This window comes from Cryptomeria japonica, chromosome 8 (genome assembly GCF_030272615.1).
Source record: "Cryptomeria japonica chromosome 8, Sugi_1.0, whole genome shotgun sequence".
Taxonomy (NCBI): Eukaryota; Viridiplantae; Streptophyta; class Pinopsida; order Cupressales; family Cupressaceae; genus Cryptomeria; species Cryptomeria japonica.
The window spans coordinates 540,866,841-540,887,788 of record NC_081412.1 but is presented as its reverse complement, the minus strand read 5'-3'; the positions used below and the strand labels follow the sequence as shown (position 1 = coordinate 540,887,788).

The 20,948-nt window shown below is 39.6% G+C and overlaps 1 protein-coding gene across 3 annotated transcripts in view; it reads right to left on the bottom strand.

Moving 5' to 3' along the window:
- LOC131051930 (uncharacterized) overlaps positions 1-20,948 on the bottom strand; it is a 139,942-nt gene that overhangs the window by 29,888 nt on the left and 89,106 nt on the right. For all 3 annotated transcript variants that reach the window (XM_057986532.2, XM_057986531.2, XM_057986530.2), the window contains one exon: positions 2,721-2,878. In XM_057986532.2, coding sequence (XP_057842515.1) covers positions 2,721-2,878 — 158 coding nt within the window. The remainder of the gene's footprint in view (positions 1-2,720; positions 2,879-20,948) is intronic.

Below are 20,948 nucleotides of genomic sequence, written 5' to 3'. Positions count from 1 at the left end.
TTTCTCTAAATCCTTTTATCAAACCTGCAAACCACATAAAATCAGAAATTATATCAAATTAGGAGGTTATATAGAAGGTATATATCTTGTGTATTTGATGGTCATTTGTTTGTTTTGCAGGAGATGAAGAAAGAAACCAAGGAGATCACATTGGAGGAGGATCAAAACAAGTGTCGTAATGAAGAAATTTCAAAGTCAAGGTCAAGAAGATGTCTTCAAGAGGAAAAATTCATCAGCAAAAAAACATCAAGGATGGTGTTTGCAAAACAAAAGGAAGAAGGAGAATAAGATCTACACCACCATGCAAAGGAGAAAACTTCATTTACAAGCACAAGAAGGTGACTACACAAGAAACATTCACTAATAAAAGGGCATGATACAGTTATTCAAGGTGATATATTGAAAGAATCAACAACATGAAGGGAGTCACAAAGAAGGAACTCCAAAGGAGATAAACAGTCATGACATCAAGAGTTCATTCCAAGGCAACATCAATACTTCAAAACTAAGATCTATACCTTGCACCTCCATGATTGAGGCATCCAAGAGGATAGTTTTAGAAGAGTTAATCAAAGTTAAAAGATCATCATCATCATTGTTGAAGTTGGATAATGATATTCATTCATGATGATCTACCAAGTCTACAAGTGCAAGTTGAAGTGGCGTCCTAATCATCATCCCAGTCACTACACCAATCAAAGAGGTCCAACATCAGCACGTCCAGATGCAATGAACCTGACTCGCCCATGATGGCACAAACTCCGATGCACCTACCCCTATTATCTATTGGTCATGTCAAAGTGTTGTAATTATTTCATTGGCCGGAATTGAGTTTGTTGTAACAAACCCTAATTAGGGTTTTCATTGTAAAATCTCGGCCATTGATCTCAAATTGATCTGAGCCATTGAATTGTATTGAGAGCACTATAAAAGGCTCAAATTTCTCATTTGTAAAGGTTAATAGTTAGTGAATAAAATAGAGAATGGAATAGAAGAAGAGTTAGTAGCTCAAGAATAGTTTAGTAGAAGTTAGAAGTTAGAATAGATTAGGAGAAGAAGAAATTGTTGGTAAGACTTGTAAATGAGACACTCTTTTCATTGAAGTTATGGTGAAAAGTATTATTTCAACAAGTCTCATGGTTTCTCATTTGCTTTCATGTTGATTAGATTGAATGGAAGAATTTGTTGAATGCATTTGTGTGGAATCTGTTTAGTCCATACCACTAGCCTCTTGTTGATTGTAAGTGTGCCTTGCATGGTCAACTGGGATGATATAAGCTTAACTTTAAATTGTTATACATCCATTGTTTATGCATTAATTTGAATGGTAATCAATGCCTGGTGGTAATGATTTGAATATCTTTGAATTATCGCTTAGAAGATTGCACTGAGCTTGTGTCAAATTGTTCAAGTTGATGGTGAGACCTCGCCCAGTAGGATTCCATCGAATCATTCACTCATTCTCTTGCATTCATAGGACTAGAACAGACTTCCTAAACCCTTTCCTTTTGCCCTTTTTTCAATTCAAGTTAGTTTAGGATAAAAAAGCATCACAAGATTGCAACATCGAATGATCAAGTTCAGTGATTCAAGCATTCAACAATTCAATGTAAGTCCATTTGTGATTACAAAATCACATCATACCATTGAGCTTATCCACATGTCGTGACCCGACATTTATAAACCTTGGAGTTATCTCAAGTGATCCTTAAGGTAATCTTCAACATTTGAGTAACTTTGTTCAAGACAGGATAAGATACTTTTGGGTATTTTATTCTGTGTTTGCATGTGCATGAAAAACACATCAACACAACCCATGTGGGATAAATCCACATTATGCAATATTAATAATTAATTAAACTATGCATTTTATAATGCTCATAATAATAAAAGAATTAGGATGCAAAAGGGTCCTTACAAACTATATAAATAGCAAGTCCCACATTTAGAGCATCAACCATTAAGAATATGAGTTACTAAGACCATCATCTTGAAATCTTAAAATATTTTAGTGACATCATTTGCCTCTATAAAAAAAATTTAAGTGTCCTGTCATTTCACAAATCCTATAACACCACAATGATTGCTTAACTAACCTCATACACATCACTAGAGTGAACCAAGGGGCTGATGTGGCCTATAAATTATTTAAAAAGGCTTATTCTCTAAAAGTAATGAACTAGAAACCATTGGAAGGACAATAAATCAGTACATCTCTAGTATCTTCATCCAAAATCTTGACATTTAATAAAGAGACGACAGAGTATGCCCATCATCAATTAGAAAACACCAAATATCTGTCATGATACTACTGAAAAAACACCAATTACTGCCCAGACTAGGCTTACACTTCATTACATGGCCTAGATTAAGACTTCATTGTAACATGTTCACGAAAATGGAAAGTAGTCCTAAGGAAAGCAAAAGGAAAAATGTTTGAGCAGCATGCAGAGGAAGAGAAAAACATCAGAATAAGACCTGTTTTGACAATTATTCACATTTCTTTTCCTACCTGTATTAGGTTTCCATTTTCATTCATTTTGGGTCAAATCTAAACATTGTTGACAAGTAAAAGTTCAAAACAAATAGTAAGCATCAATAATAAGACGAGCACAATAGAAACGACAAGACTGCATAGATGAACAATGGATATACATTCCAAAAGTATATACAAATAACTAGTCTGCATATATAGCTCTAACACTGAATAAAGCACATACCAATAAAACATGCTGTGCAGGAGACCGGGAAGCATGGTTTCTGAAGTTCTTTTGCAGGGATTCTAAATGTGTTCTTTGATGACTAAAATTGCAAATCGATTTGTGTTGTGAATAAAAAAATTTATCACAGACCAATTTCTCTGTTTTCCATCGAAATGCTGGTTATGAAAAAGAAATAGTAGTTAGAAAATCCACAAACAATGTTGTTCCTGTGTATGCATAGCTTTACATTTATGCAAATTGTATCCTTCCATGCATTTCTATATAGTATTCCTTCCCCATCAAGTTGACAACACAAAAATCAAGTAAGCCAATTTCATTAATGAAGCAAAATGCCAAAAAAGAATGAGTTGGTTCTTTGATCCAACGAAATGACACAAATATTATCACTGATTTCATGGCCCTATATTATACAAGATCTTCAAACACCCAAGCAAAGTACTTAGCTCTTTTGAACCAAATATATCAATTGCACACATTGAAATTTGAAAGTACAATGTTCACTAAAGTGATTAGACAAATAAAATAACAATGTTCATATTCTTTAAATCAGTGGCAAAATCACTGTACATTTTAGCTGACTTTTTTTTCAAAAATAAGTTGCATTAATAATGTAGAAAATTAAATGAAGATTAATAATAACACAACCACCTTATTGACCATAGATGTAAAATTCCTTACTAGGACTTTTTGAAAGTGAACGTTTCCATTTCAGGTTATACAGAGAATCACTGTTAAATACTTATTTTAGGACGGTTTGTATATTCCAGAGTATGCAGCGAGTATTGCTTTAACTGGTTAGTTTCTTGTAAAACTTCAGAATTTCCTTAAGCAATGTAATTAATACTTTTCAGAGTTCCCACATAGCATTGTTACGCAGTTTATTGTAAACACTGTGTAAATAAATATTTACATTGCATTCAAACTGTAAATCTAAATATTTCATAGATTTTATTATGCACCTGTAGTTCCGTGTTAATACAACTTCAAGACTGGTTACTGAATGCCTGTGTTGCAATCGTCTTGCGTCTTTCTCCCATCACGAACTTCTGGTATGTTCGGTGCAACTTCCCATAGTAGCAGCCTTTCCCGATATCGGGACTCTAGGTCTGTGGCGGTAATCGGTGTAGTTCCCCATGTTTGGTAAAGACTTCCGCACTACGTCCATCGGCCCTCCCCGTGATTGTCTTTCACCCCGCTTTGCTTCGGATGTCGTCCTCTTTATTTTCCGACACAGTTTGTCTGCAGACACCCGATATCACACTCGGGAATAACACACGGCATGGATTTGGAGTTAATACAAAGTTTCCCGCTCACTGGTATTTGCGATCGGGTCTATTGACGCCAATGTAAGTTCCACGACCAACAACGACACTTCTCTAGTCCACGGCTTCCACAACCACGAATCCACCAATAGGTCAGTATCTCTGACGAAAGGTGACTGTAATTCGGATCCTGTCTTACAGGTTGTATCTCCTCTTTCGAACTTTGTTTTTCTTTTTCCCCCATCAACTTGGATGCCCATCCTTTTATTTTCACCAGTTGGTTCCAAAATCCCGTAACGGTTAGGATTATTTACGGTGATTAAACCAAAATACATATAATGCCTTTTCATTATAATATATGTAAATATTAATTTTTATATAAATGAATGGGAGATTTATATAAAAGAATTAATATTTCTTATACATCGTCTATTATTTATTTTTATTAGGGGGCATGACAATAGACCATAGGTTAGAACCAAAATGTTGATCAAAGAATTAGCCATAAATAAGCACAGTCAAAACATATATAAATGAATATTCAGTGAGTTCATATAAATAGATTCAATGATTGCAAGTGATGATAATGGACCACTATCTCTACAATAGATGCCTTGGTTGGAGTAATTCTCTCCAACAATGTGGCAAACTATGGTAGCTTCTTGAATAGATCGTAAATGTATAATTCAATTAAATGTGTCTACCCACCTCTATTCGTTGTGAGTTTAATTCCCAACATGCCTTCAAATTGATCTTGTTTTATGGCCATTAGCTAACTTGAGAAATTTTTATGTAATATCTTATAGTCAAATAATATAACCTAAGCCAAAGAGTTGTAGCTCAATTGGTTGAGCACGATTGGTGAGGATGATGGTATGTGATAGAAAAAGCCATCCACCAAGGTTCAAACCCCCACAAGTTCATGTGGGCAAAGTTTGATACCTAGGTTGCATTGACAGACAGGATCCCCTTGCACATGGTTGCTTAGCCAAAGGCGACTTTCTGGTTTAGATATATGCTTACTCAAATTACTGCAATTCACTATATAAAGGCAAAGATGCCAACATCTATGTAATCCATCTTGTTTCCATCAAAATAATATAACCTATTTCTCCAAGTGTTTCCCAGTTTAAGCTATTTAAAATATTTATGTAAGGTTCCATTAAGTGTATACTAGCACAGAAACAGTTCAAGTATCATTGAAACTCGGATGCCCATAGGAGCACACTAGGCATCCATTAAATAGAATGGAACTTATGTTGACAATGTTTGAAATATTGCCCAAATTATTGCATCATAATATGTGATGTCCCCTTCTTGTTGACATCAGTTCTTCAGTGAGGATTAGCCTATCATCCTGACCCTCGTAGGCTAATGAGGATGGTTAGAGGGTCTCTTGAGGATTGGTATCAACTCCAGTGCGCAGAGAGCTTCAGTATGGTCTTCGTTTGGCATCATTTGGATATCGTTTGCTCTACTTACTATTTTTAGTAAGCCTTGGGATGTTAGAGATGGACCCCTGCTATTTTTAGTAAAGGGATATGGTCATATGCAGTTGCCTCATGTCAGTTTCTAGTTCAAACGGCGTGCAAAAATGTTGAGTAATAAAGGAAATATTAATGTTTATTTGGCTAAAATAAACATTAATGGTTATGAGCTTATATTATAAAGTTAACTTAAGTGACTTAACTTGAGGGTCCTAGTATCATCAAAGGGGGCCACATTATTAATTAAATTATGTGCACATTACCCAAAGTTTTAATTCATTAATGATGCCAACACACAAATATAACATTAAATGCTATTAATGGTGCTTTTTGAGGAAGGAAATTCGAACTTCTTGAGGGAACATAAGTTGTGCAAGAGGAATCGAACTTCATTATGTGATTGAAGTTTTCTCTGGAGCATTGAAGTGTAGAATACCAAGGGTTTGTACAATATTCAAGGCTTGTCGGCATTGAAGAGTGTGGCTTCTTCATTGTATCAGCATACAGAGGGTGTGCAATATCATCTGACTATGCTTGTGAGGATTGGCTTCATTCAGAGGTCAATATTGGGCTGATTGAAGGACTATTTTCAGACATATATTTACCTGAGTATTAGCAGCTGATTGGGACATCATTGTGATTGATTCGGTGATTGTTAGATAGCTGTACCAGGGCTGTACGGCCAGCACTTGCAGATTTATTACCAGCTGTACCAGCAGTCAGGCAGATTGGTACGATTTGAGGTTTGAGGGCATTAAAAATTAATTAAAAATCAGAAGTGTGAACAGCTAGCATTGGAGATCAATTTGAAGTCATCTCTTAGGCATTTATTGCATTGTGGAGGAAATACGGCCAGCAAAACCCCTTGCTTTTTCGGCCAGCAGTGAATAAAAGATAATTTCTCACATTTCCGGGTATGAGCAAAAAAATGTATTGGTTTCTGTATTCAGTTATTTGCTAAAGAAGTATAGAACATCCCTCTTTGGTTCATTTGAGAGTTAGTTTGAATGCTTGAAGCTTGTTTCAATTTCTATGTATCTTGCTTTTTATGTATAAACGCATGAAAACTCAAAACAAATTGCAAAACAAACAAACACAAAGAACCAACAACCGCAATTCAGTAGAGAGAGCCAAGAAGAATTCTTACATAATACTATTAGTGCAGAAGTGTTATCTTCCTTACCTCAATAACTTATAACCAATTGGAGGACATATTCCATCTAAGATTGAGATAGCTTTAACCGTTTTGAGGGAAAAATCCGTAATTTGACCACACTTCCCAAAATTTGTAATCAACCATATACCCAAAAGGCATGAGCACATATTTGTGGTTTGATACAGAAAATAGTGGATTTATTCTATGGTTGGGCAAATCGATCCTTTTCATTGATTTGAGAGAAAACAATGATGTTAGTAAAGTAAAAGATGGCATTGTTTGTCTAGAATTTCTATATTAGTAAAACAAAGTAGTGTAAGCAATGGGAAATTTGGAAGGGGAGGGCAGTCAATTGTTTTGGTAGGTTCTCCAAGTCCAGAGTACTTTGGCTTTGAATGATCTATAATCCCTAGAGGGATTCCCAGAGTACAAATCAACAAAAACTCGTGTAATGAATTATAACTGAAGATTGCACCAATTTTATTTGCAACGATATTTTGATCAGTACTTCCATATGGTTGCATTGTATTTGTAGCAAGTTGCATGTTATTTAAATTCAAAGCAACAATTATTAAAACAAGAATTATTTTTCAATATATAGTTTCTATTCAGTCAGTAAAAGTATAGATATCAATACAGAACATACTTGGGTGTAGTCTCAACCTGTATGTCATTCAAGTTCCTTTGGGTGGCAGTTGTTCCTTGCTAAATCTTGCCCATGTTTTACAATTTGAAATTTTGAGCTGCGAAGGAAATCTATATATTATGCAGAATACTTCTACTCTAATAATAACCATCATATGCTGGTAATTTACTAAGTTTGAAGCATCCTAATTTGAGAATTTGTGTTTGTTCTCAGTCCCTTCAATATACGAAAGAGATACTTCCCATGTAAAATTTCATCAGTATGTAAGGTAGCATAGCTGATCCGGATCCTGGGTGGCTCAAGCATCAATTCTCTAGATGAGGACCTAGATGAGTTGAAATCATGCAAAATCAATATGTAGGCAAGCAGATTAGATAAATAAGAATAAAAGAACTGGAATAAACTCTTTTATTAATCTGCATATTCTATACATGGCATACAATCAAGGGAAATGTATGGCTATGTATTTACTCCCATCTAATACTAAATGCCTGCCTATCTATTAAGTTATGGATGTACATTTAATATTTATAGTTTACATAATTGCGAAGACAATGGCTGCTATGGAAGTTGAATGAATTGATCTTCCATGTTAGGATTATAGTTGCATGTTATGCTGACAAGTGACATGCCATGAAAATAATTCCAGAAGGCTCACAACACTCTTCCGTAGTCCTCTGAGATGTTGCATGACTAAGTTTTAAATTGTGCGCTTGTGTGCACTAACACACATGAATGTAAGTGTGGTGCAGAGCACAAATAGGGTTGTCAACAACATTGTGTAGAATGATCCTTAACACTCCACATATAGTACATGAAGCAAAGGGTTATACATAAGCTAAGTGATGTCTTTGAAATTGCACATAATGGTTCCAAGAGCTATGCAAGTGACACAAGGAGCTAGACACAGGTTTGTGCAAATGGTGCAAATGTTTGGTGGCAAATGCACTTGTATGGTATCACATGGATCATTCACCCCTTCTTGAAAGGCAATCATCCCAATTGTGCTCAAGGACACTTGTACAATCTGATGTGAAGACTGCGCAACATGTTTGACTCACGGAATCACTTCTAGAATCTATTCTTTTATTTCCCACTAATATGGTGGTGCTCCATGGATTGGTTGTGAAAAATACCTTTGCAACAATGCAGGTAAGGACATCCAAGGATTATGTCATTGAAATCAATCAGCCGAAAGCTGCATACTAGTTTGTCATAAAGAGGATGAATAGAATATGAGAGGCAGCATTGGCATATGGCATGCATACCTCTAGTGCTATAGAAACTAATCCACTCCAAACTATAAGGTTGCAGAGGAAGCATGGTTACAAAATTTAGAAGTGTGACAATAGCTTCAGAAATGAACATGATCATGAAGATTAATATAGTTATAAAATTTGAACCAATTGGTCTTCCATGTATGATGCTTCATCTCCCAATAGTTAGGATTATGGCATATGCTGTGCTAACAAGTGGCATGTCATGAAACAACTCTAGAAGGTGCAAGGGACTGTTACATGGTGCTCTAGGATGTTGTGTGACATTCTGCATTGAGCTATGAACTATGTTCCTTGTGTGTGCTAATGTGCAAGAATGTAAGTGTAAAACACACAAATTTGTAAGCAAAACTAATTGGCATGATCCTTAACACTGTGAAAATGGTGCATAATCCAAGGGGTTGCGCAAGAGCTAGGTGATGGCTTTAGAATCGCATAGCATAGTTGTGAGCAATAAGCAAGTGTCACATAGAGCAAGAAGCCACACATGGTGTTGTGCACTATGGTGTAGATGCCTAGTAGCATGTGAGGTTCTCCACTATGGTGTAGATGTTTGATGGCACACACAATTGCATGGTAGCACACAGACCAATGGTTAGAAAGTTAGTGCCTAATCAGAAGTCATAGAATTCAAAGAATTCCCAATTTCGAAACAATTGATGAAAGGTCTGAAGATATCAATATCTCTAATGAGATCATTTTAGTAAAATTAAGATTTGCACTTTGTATATCATTTTTGGATACCAAAATTAAATTAATTTGCTTTCCAAAGTAGTTATCATGCTCAGTAAGAAATACAATTAATTTTGGAACGTTTGTATTGTCATGGTAATATTTTTATTATCATGGGTAAGTGTTTCAACTTGACCCAGTTAGGTCGTTGAGCTAAAAATTTGAAGTTAGGAGACTATATTCTCCTCTACCTGCCTTTCTGTATCTAGCCACTCAACAGTTTACGCTTAAGTTAGCTAAGTTTAACTTGTTGATAGAATCTCTCTCTCTCTCAACCATTTGCTGCAATATAAGTACACTAAAGTTTCATTATGAATGCAAGCATGAAGCAGAAGATGCAAGATAAAAGCAGGTTGTAGGAAACAAGCAGATGCAAGAGAGAATTTGTGGTGTATTATTATTGTCTTACAATACAAAACAAAATTACAAAGTTATAAGATGAGGAGAATTAGATCTAAGGTTTTCATTATCTTGTGCCTGCTTCAAAAGTTTTTACAAATCTAACATGGCATCAAAGCTGATAATGCCTAGTTCCATCCATTTACATTTCATCATTTTTGGCATTCTAATCCCTTGATGTTTTCTGAAATATTGGACTTGTGAGTGTGATTATGCTGTTTGGCATGGTTGTGCTGATAAAAAATCTAGAGATTTAAAGCAACCAGCAGATGGACAACCCAATCTAACTGCCATTTCAGCATCAATGGACCATTTGTTTTATTGTCAGAAGATTGCTCTGTTATGCATACCACTCAACTGGGTATTTCTTATTTTCACCATTGAAAGTCTATTCAGGCACTGCATTAGTTGGTCTTACAAATATTTATCATAAATCCAGTAGTGAGTGTCATTCTGTCTCAGCCCTTGTCCATCGCAGACACTATTTCTAAGCCATCCCACTCTGCTCCTATGCTGGCTTCCAATCTACTGAGCCACCTTACTTAAAGAGTCCACCTGAATAGAAAGAAGCCTTTTGCTCCCCTTTATCTGTCATGCCTAAGAGCTATAGTTTTAGGGAAGATTACATATGCTTTGGAGTCATTTTGTAAAGGGCAGCACCAATAAAAAGACAAAATATATCATAAGGGATGGCAAATAGAAGGATAATTTACCTAAATAAATCTCTCCCATTGGTCATGCACTCTCTTTGATTCAGGGCCATTCAGATGATCACCCAGTCGTGTTGGCCTCACATAATCTGGGCAATGAACAGTACCTACTAGTGCTACGCAATGCCCCTGCCAGCATTTCTTTGCCAACATGGGTCCATCCTTGCTGCAAATCCAAATGTACTCTAGCAGGTTGCTCTCATGCTTCCATCTCAGCTCTTTCTCTCACCGTTGGCCTTTGGCAACACTCTTTGTTGCTATATCCTGAAGCCATCTCCTATACTTGATCAGTTCTCTCACAGTTGTCTATTCTTTTGTCCACAAGTTTAGTCATGCCCCCTTCTCAAAATAAAAATAGAAAAAAAATTAAGTGGGTCCAATAATTTCATTTTCAAAAAGGCCACTATGATATCATTTAAAAAGTGCTTTTAACACTTTAATTAAAATATAATTTAAAAACGGGCCCTTGGACATGAATTTAAAGTATTTTTAAAATAAGTGGATAGAAAAACTCGCAGTGTTCCACAAGGATGTGTCCCCCACAAAAAACCCAGAGTCCACTATACAGGAACATTTCCGAGACTTGGGGACTTGGGGGAAATTTGCCCCCCACCTCTGCCACCTCCACCAGGGGTGCTACTGGGTCACTTGCTATATGGCACATGCCATTACATATTGATTGCCGCCTTTAACTTTGTGAAAACTAGTTTGCCTTTCATGGGGCACTTGTAGAGATGTTATATTGCAGATTTTGCCTTGAAGATTTCAACTCACCTCAATTTGTATATCAGAATCACTCCACCACCATGTTTTGCCAATAAAGTGTAATTCAATGCATTGCAGAAATAATAGACATGACAGAATACAACATGACAGAATATAAAGAAACTCAGATCTTCATTGATTCATAATAATGTCAGTACAATGACAATGACCACACTAACCTTGTCCCCATGACCAAGGACTCGCTAATATATAAAGGTGACCGGTCAGTTACCCGGTGTCAACTGTCGACAAGCGACGGGTTAACTGCTGTCATTAACTCTAATTACATTAAATGTCTTATTGCTTAATTACCCGACAACATCATTCCCCCCAAAAAGAAATGTCGTCTTCGGACGACAGACAACAAAATGGGAATGATATGCCAAAAACATATAACTATGAACCCCACAAAATAACAACTACACAGAATATTGAGGGGGTAAGGGAGGCGTCCCTGATGGTGGAGGGGCTAGGGCTGCTACTGCCAACTACTCCCGAAGCTGTACCACCTGGTCGGTCCGGTATCGGAGGTCCTGCTCAACTTGCAACTGTTGGGTTCTTCTTTCCTTGGACAACTTTGTTACCTTTTTGTCAATCTTTTTACCCTTGTCAGGAATGCCAAATACTCTCTCAAAATCATCAGAGTTAAATGAAACAATGATGTCAGTGTGCTGGAAATTGAATGACGATGTGCGAAGTTCAGGATCATATGTTTTAATCATTTGTCGTAGGCAGGGTTCGAATTCCTTAATATTAAAAATGGGCATCTGAATAGCATCATGGACCCTAGCTTTTGCTAATTCAATTTTTACCTCAACATCTGACGGGCTTGTGGCATTTTCCCACCATTGCCTGCACACCGTTCCAGCCAAACCCTCGAATAGAATTGTATCTGCGGTGACCTACGTAACTCTTCCCTTTCCTGCATCCTGTGCAATTGCTTTGCCCTTGTCTTGGTCGCCCATTGCTACAGCAAGTTTCTTTCTGGCTTCCTTCTTGTTTTGCACTTCTCTTTCTTGCAATTTCTTCCTCCAGTCTAGCTTTTTCAATCCCCTGGGTTCAGTCGCCATTAATCAAAATAAAATAAAAATTCCTTGTCTGGGGTTCGATTTGTAACTGTTTCGAGCCTTAACTGTCTTTCGTTTTGTACATATTTGCCTTGCTAATGTGGTACGGCTGATTTGATTGTACGGCTATCACCCGACAATTTTCTAACTGGCAAGTAGCTGATTTGTCCGTACGGACGTCTTTATAACCCGACAATTTTCTAACTTGGCAATTTCCTGAGTATTCATGCCATATAAAACACTTAATGACAAAAAAAAAAAACTTTAACTTTTTTTTTAAAACTCAATTCCGTACATCCGTACGGCCTTTTCCGTACGACCGCACGGAAAAAAAAAATTTAAAAAAAAAATTAATTTTTTAAAACTTAATTTTGTACAGCCTTTTCCGTACGGCCGTACAGATCTTTTATTTTTTATTTTTAAAAAAAAAATTTTAAAAATAAAAAAAATTCTGTACCATACGATTGTACGAACCCACTGTACTGTTATTTCCATACAACAGCATTTTTATTTTTTTTAATTTTCCATTTTTTTTTCCTACAGCACCGTACGGGGTCGTACGGACCTACCGTACGGTCATTTCCATACGACCTCACTTACCTGTCCGCCTGGGCGGACTTCGTCTCTTGCCTCCATTGGTGATAGATTTTCAACTTGGAGCCATTTACAGCATCAGGCACCTCCATCCCATCCATCGTCCACAGCTTGATGGCTCCGTTCGCGCCAACTTCGCAAATCTTAAAGGTAGACCTAGCCATTTTACCCTGAACTTGCCTGGCTTAATTTCATTTCGACCATTAAACTTCAATACCAATTGCCCCGGGGTGAACTGCATCCTTCTTAAATGTTTGTCGTGCCAGGCTTTCCGTCGTTGCTGAGCTGTCTTCGTCGCCCACTATGCCATCGTCCGTCTTTCATCCAATTTATTCAGGGCGTATAGTCTCTCCCGGAGGCTTTCCATGTCGCCTAACCTATTGTCAATGGCAATTCTGAGACTTGGCACCATGAATTCCACTGGCACCACAGCCTCCTGGCCGTACATTAATTGGAATGGTATCTGCCCAGTGGTTACCTTGTAAGTTGTTCGGTACGCCCAAAGTACCGACGGTAAACGCTCCTCCCATTCTTCCTTCTCAACCCCATAGGACTTATAAATTACTGACACCATGATTTTGTTGGTCGCCTCAGCCTGGCCGTTTGCCCGAGGATAGTACGGACTTGATAGAGAATGGAAAATTTTGAATTCGGTTGTCAACAGCTAGATAATGTGGTTTACGAAGTGCCCTCCTCTATCACTTGTAAACTATATAGGGATTCCGTACCGGGTGATAATCTGTTCATAAATGAATCTCACCGTACTAATGGCGGAGTTGTCTGCCAAGGCCCTCGCTTCAACCCATTTGGTCAAGTATTCGGTCGCCACGACAATGTATCTACATCGTCGGGCCCGGCTTGGTTTCAACGGACCAATGAAGTCTAACCCCCATCTTTCGAACAACTCTTGAGCATTCGAAGGGTTGAGTGGCATAAAATCCCTCTTTAACGGTCGTCCAGCACGTTGACATGTATCACAACTTGTCACCCATTCTCTAGCGTCATTATGCACTGTCGGCCACCATAAGCCTGCTAGTAAGACTTTCCTTGTCGTTGTGTCCGGTCCCATGTGTCCTCCTGCGACCCCTTCATGTGCTTCTCTCAAGACTCCTGGGATTTCCTCTTCCAAGACACATCATCGTAGGATCTGGTCAGGTCCCATCTTGTAGAGAAGGCCATTTATAAGTTGGAACGTTCTGCTTCTTAGTACAAGTTTTCGTCTTTTGCCTGAAGACATTTCCTTGGGAAATTTTGAAGTTGACAGGTATTCGCCCACACTCGTGTACCAGGCAGGAAGGACGGCAATGCGGAAGAGATGGGCATCCGGAAAATCCTCGTTAACACCTTCGGCCGGCTCTCCAGACTTGATCCGTGATAGCTGGTCGGCGATGACATGGCTCTTGCCAGGTCTGACAATGATGTTGAATGTAAATTCTTGTAACAGCAACAACCATCGGCTAATCCGCCCCTGGATGATTGGCTTGTTCACCAAGTACATCAATGCCTGGTGATCCACATAAAATGTGAATGGTGTCGCCAATAGGTAATGTCGGAATTTCTGGACGGAGTATACCATCCCGAGGGCTTCTCTCTCTGTCGTGCTGTAATTCTTCTCTGTTTTTGACAAGAGTCGACTTGCAAAATACACTGGGTGGTCCAGCTCGTGGCTGCCAACCTGCGCCAGTGTGGCCCCTATGGCAAAGTTGGATGCGTCGACATGTACATGGAACTCTTTGTCCCAGTCTGGATATGTTAGGATTGGCGCACCTACCAACCGTGACTTTAATTCCTGGAAAGCCTCTTCTTGGGCCGTCCCCCAGATGTACGGCTCCCCCCTTCGTGTCAGCATATCAAGTGGGTATGATACTTGGGCAAAGTTCTTAATAAACCGCCTATAATACCCAATGTGTCCAAGAAATGACTTGATGCCAATGACATCGTCGGGCGCCTCCATCTCCACAATGACCCGTACCTTGTCAGGGTCAGTCTTCAGTCCGGCTTTGCAGACGATGTGCCCTAGCAACTTGCCTTGAGGCACCATAAATCTGCATTTCTTGGGATTTAGGGCGAGGCGGGCTCGTCAGCATCTTTCCATGCATTCGCCAAGTGCGGCGAGATGTGCCTCTTCCGTGCTGTAAATGGACCAGTCGTCCAAGAATGCTTTGAAGTTTCCTACGGACATTTTGTCGAAAATATGGAGGATTATCTGTTGGAAGGTAGCTGGCCTGTTGCACAACCCGAATGGCATCCGGTTGTATGCATAGACGCCATCTTCTACAACAAAGGTGGTCTTCAATTTGTCCTCCTCTGCAATGGAAATTTGATTATATCCGGAGAATCCATCCATAAATGAATAAATTTCATGGCCCGCTACTTCCTCGAGGATGGTGTCTATTAATGGTATGGGAAATGGATCTTTAATTGTGACAGCATTCAAACACCTGAAGTCTACACAGATTCTTATCTGATCGGCCTCCTTTTTCAAGGATATCACAATGCGTGATATCCATTCGCTGGTCTGGACCTTGAAGATGATTCCTGCTTCGAGCATGCGGTCAATTTCATCATTTACCCTAGCGGCATAATTTTTGTTCATCCTGTATGGCCGCTTCCGTACAGGCACGGCTCCGGGAACCAGAGGGATCCAGTGTACACAAAGTTCTTGTGGTACCCCTTTGAGGTCTTTATACGTCCAGGCGAACACATCCTTGTACTCTGTGAAAATTTTGAACGCCGCCGTCTTCAAGACCGGATTCCAGTCGTCACCGACCAGAATATTTTTCTGTTCTGAAGTTTCTCCAAGGTTTGTAATTTTAAGTGTGGATTCCTCGTACCTTATGGGCTTACTCTTGTCGAACTGGTGCGTTGGTGCGTCATCCACAGGGGCATCCCCTTCCTTCTATTGTCCGTACTCTGGCGGGAACTCGTTCTCGTCAAGTTCTTCTTCGATCTCCAGCACATTGCACCCGTACAATAATTCATAGTCTTCCATTTGCCAATGGAAGAGCCCTCTCAAAGAATCTGTCTCGTCCTCAGAACAGGCTTGAATTCCTAAGATGCCTTCGTCATCTGGTTCCCTGCCATCCTTCCCTTCATCCGTACCGTCGTCCCCGTCGGACTCTGACTCTAATGCCAACTCTTCACTGACCAGTTGGGTTTTGAGGTCAATGATATATCTTTTGCCGGCCTTTTCCATGGACTAGGTGTTCTTTTTCCAATTATGGTTTGCTTTTGCCGCCACCAGCCAGCCTCTGCCAAGGATGGCATCATATCCCTTCTTCTTCAATGGGATGACCACAAAGTTCAAGACGAACGGCTGTGTTCCGATCGTCACTGGACGGCCAGAGAGTAGGTTTGCCCAATTTTTTCCATGTTTCCTCTGGCAAGACATTTACTCCCGACCCGCCGTCGACAATGGTGTCGATCAAGATGGTGCCCAATATACCCATTTCCACCACTGCTGGGTGTCTACCATTGTTGATCGTCAAGGCTAATGGGTCTGCCGCCGTCTCGCCAAGGTTGTCCCTTCCATGTGTTGGTCGGCCGACTGGGGTTATCAGTACGGATTGCAGAAGTGTCATCCGCAAGTGTGGCATACTTTCCAGGAGATCCTTCATTTTGACAGGTATCTCGACCTGTAGCAATTGGTTTATAATATTTGTTTCTGCTTCAGAGCGAGAAGTACCTGCAAGCCCTTGTGCGTCCTTGTTCGTCGACATCTCTTCCTCCAGTTCCGCTCGTGCCTCCAGTGCCTTTCGTTTTTCCATACAAGGATCTGGGTAAGTGGCCGCTTTCGTCTTGGATCTTGTTATGGCGAGCACATCCTCTGTTTCTACATTCAACAAATTCACTCCAAATTTCGGACAGTTGCCATCGTCATGGTCCCCCGGACCGCACCACTTGCAAAGTTTTTGTGGCACTTCCTCCGCCGTACAGTCCTTCGCAAAATGCCCCCATTGGTTGCAAGCCTGACATTGTATCATCGACCGCCCTTTAGCGTCGTATTGGATTCGGCTTCTATTATTAGTATTATTATTATTGCCTCTTCCTCCTCGCCTGTTGTTCCAATAGCCGCCAGACGACGCGTTGTTGATCGCAAGCTGGGACGTGTCGGCTGGCGCAGACGGTTCCGTAAAGAGAACCTGTTGGTTACGGGTCCTCATATTGTACGGACACTCCTTGGTAAGGTGTCCGGCAATCTGACAAATATCACAAAATGCTTTCTTCGGACAAGACCCCTTGGTGTGTCCGTCGCTGCGGCAGTCTGTGCACCATAAATCCCCTTCGTCGGCTTTGCTTGTGCTTCCTTTGGTCGCCTTCATCTCTCTCATCATTCGCTCCATATCTTTCTGGAGAGCCCGTACCTTTGGATTAGACTCGTCATCACTGCTACTGCTTTTGTCAGAAGAGGAATTGTCGTCTGACGAGGATTTCTTTTTCTTTTTCTTGGACATCTTCTGCTCGCTTTCTAAATCCATTGCCCTATTATAGGCGTCGATATGTGAAGAGGGAGGTACGATCTTCATTTTCCATCTAAGAGACGCCTTCAGACCTTCCACGAACCACCATTTTTTCAGTCCGTCTGCGAGCTGGTTCTCCATTTTTCCTAGAAGCTCTTTGAGCCGCCGGCTGTAGGTTCAAACCGTCTCGTTCTTCCTCTGTTTCGTGCTGTAAATTTCGGCTACGATCTCATTATCGTCTCTTAGGAGACAAAACTCCGCTTGAAATTCCTTCTTCAAGTCAGGCCATGTGCTAATTTTAGCCTTCTCCATATCGGAGAACCAGTCGATGGCCACGCCCCTTAGGGTTGCGGGAAACTGTGTTACCCACTCGTCTTGATCGGTAACACCATTCGCTCCCCAAATTGTTTCACAAGTGCGACAATGGCGGACAGGGTCTTCTTTCCCGTCCCCATGGAACTTTGGAAGTTTTTGTTTTTGCGCCATGCCTTGTCTTTTTACTACTGGTGGCTGATGTCCTACTCGGAATGGGTTAGATCCTGTAAGAGGTGCTTGACCGCCATGCCCCGGTGTCCCTCCGACACTCCTGGCAGCCCCGGTGTCTTCTCCCTCCCTTGCCTCCTCCCCACTCCGTGGAGTTTTCCTAGCCTCTGGTGTGCGTGACAAGTCCCTCAAGTCCCTCAACTGAGTTTTAGTACACTCTATCCTGCGGCGGGTTTCCGCAAGTAACTCCTCCTGACTCCGTGGGTGGCCGTCGGCCTCACCGTCCCCTTCGAAGCATTCCTCCTCCCTTCGCTTATACCTCCATCGCCTTTCCGCTTGCTGCTCAAGGATCAAGGCACGTTGGGCTACTACACATTCATCTATATACTCTTGCTTATTTTTGCCTTTATTCAATGTATTGGGCATTAATTCCCGTACGGCTTTATATATAACAACATATAAAAAGTAGAACATTTTTATTCATTCATCCAGTGGGATACAAGTCTATGTCAACAATATGACATAATTATTACAATGAGTGTTCTTTATTCCGCCCCGTACGGCTCAAGGTTCAAGTGTCCCGACACATGCCATCCTGTTGCACTTCCCAACGACGGTTGTTTTCTTCATACTGTAGGAGGATCTGTTGGCGTCGTTCTTCGCAAGCAATTTCCTCCAGGTGAGCCCGCTGTGCGAGTGAAGCCTGTGTGAGCAATCGGGGGAGGTGATTCATCAACTGATTCACCGCAGGGCTAACTTCCAGTGCGGTCCACACAGCACTTGTTGGAACTTCCGCCTCTGTGGCCTCTCTTCGGACGTAGGTTGCGATGGCCACCTGAAGCAGGATTGAAAATTCCCTCCTTGTAGTATCTTCTCCATTGTAGAGCTCTGTTCGTGCGTCGTCCACCTCAAGGTTAATCTCGCTCGCGGGTAGGCCCATCGTGTCCGTATGCCATCCGCTCCTTTTCCCGAGTCTGTCTAGGCAACGACACCAAATGTTTTGCCAATAAAGTGTAATTCAATGCATTGCAGAAATAATTGACATGACAAAATACAACATGACAGAATATAAAGAAACTCAGATCTTCATTGATTCATAATAATGTCAGTACAATGACAATGACCATACTAACCCTGTCCCCATGACCAAGGACTCGCTAATATATAAAGGTGACCGATCAGTTACCCGGTGTCAACTGTCGACAACCGACGGGTTAACTACCGTCATTAACTCTAATTACATTAAATGTCTTATTGCTTAATTACCCGACAACACACCATCCCCCTGCCATCCCCAAATTTAGGTCCTTGGTCCTTGAAACCTGTCCCTACATCCCTGTGTCCGCCCATTAGGAAACTCCATGTAACTATGGAAAAAAGTAAAACAAAATAAATAGAGAACCCAAAGCAAAGTACCTATAAAAGAGGAGTTAAGGCTCATTATCAATTATTATTGTACATCTTCATTTTCAAATTTCAAATTTTAAGTTTGCATTCAACGTTGAAAACTCTTGGTCCAAGAGTTTAACCCTTTTGGACTCAATCTTTGAATTGGGGATGAAAACCGCCATATCCTTTAGGCATGGAAACAATTTGGATTTGCAAGAAAATTGTCTATTTTTAGTAACATCATTCAGAGTTTGAATCTATTCCTATTTTGCTGATTTCAAATTCTGTTAAGAAAGGATTTATCATTATTATCAGTAATTGGAAAAGGTATTTTTCATATTATTTGCCAATATAATTCAATATGCTGTGTTGAATAATAATTATTAAATTGTCACTGCATTTTGAATGATACATATTACCTCTTTTGTGACTGGAGCCTGAAAATATTATTCTCCGATAAATCACAGCCTTTTAGTCTTTTTAGTTTTTCTTACCCTAGGTATGAACAGTATATACATATTAACTCCAATCACAGCTTATCCATATTAAAGTTTGATCGCAGCAATGACTAGTATTTGTATATGCAATGTTTGGTGGGGTCCGCTTATATGGGAGACAACTCTGACACGTCAACCTTCCTGTCTACTGTATACTGTCAATATAGGGAACAACTTGTTATTTAATTGCATTGATAATTGGGCTGGCTGTTTATGGATGTTGACTATATCACTATTTTTTATTCTAGGATGAACTTCGGTACTGCGACTAATGGGTTCATAATCACTTTATTTTCTGTATTCTTTTAGTTTTAGGTTATTTAATCAAAAAACAGAAAATAATTAATAATATGTTCATTTAAGTTTTAATAAATTAAATAAAAATCACAAATTGCTTTCTGTTAGGTAGGGTTTGAGTTCATAATCTGATATTTATAATTAGCATATTCTTTTAGTATCAAATTTCAGTTTTCATAATTTGAAACAAAAAATTAGGCAATAACAAATTCCTAAAATCATAATAAGGGACATTACAAGTATTTCCACCAAGTTTTCATTTAAAAATCAACCATGGCATACTCAATTCACCATGTGAGTTTGTTTTCTTTTCACAGCCATTTGTTTATTATTACAAATATCAATTTGGTTTGAAAATCATACACACACACGTGGTATAGCAAAAGAAGGTTCTATAGCGTTTAAAGTTGTAATTGGAGGTCTCAATTCAAATTCCTACTCATTTTTCTTTGCACAAAGACAATTCCAGCTAAAGCTAAAGATAGAAGGGTGAAGCCCAGATTGACAGGTGGTTAACCGCCTTCAAAATGCCTTTCTTTTTGACTGATCTTATTTAATATCAGAATGCTTAAGATCATCCTATGCACCTATTTAGGTTTGGTGACTCAGAAAACTAGGAGCTAACACAAGTTTCTAGTGCAAATTCAGTCTATACTTACCTTGACATGTTTTTTGCACGAAAGTCTTCCTACTGCAATAATTTTCATTATCTCCCCTTCACATGAAACTAGACTCAGAGAGATTCCCATCAGTATATTGCATAACCTGTTTGAATGAAATATCGTAGCTTCATTTAATATTTCAAATCAAACAATGTTTTTGGAGATGTGTTCCCCATAATATGCACCCTAACATGTCATAAAAACATCAAACTATCGTATCTTAGACGTTCCAATTTTTTTGCATGAACACTTGTATTGTAGGCTTATCCCTAGTGTTGAATACACATTAGAAGTCAAATTGTTGAAACCATCTGGAATGCATTTGTAAACCCTCCTTGTCTA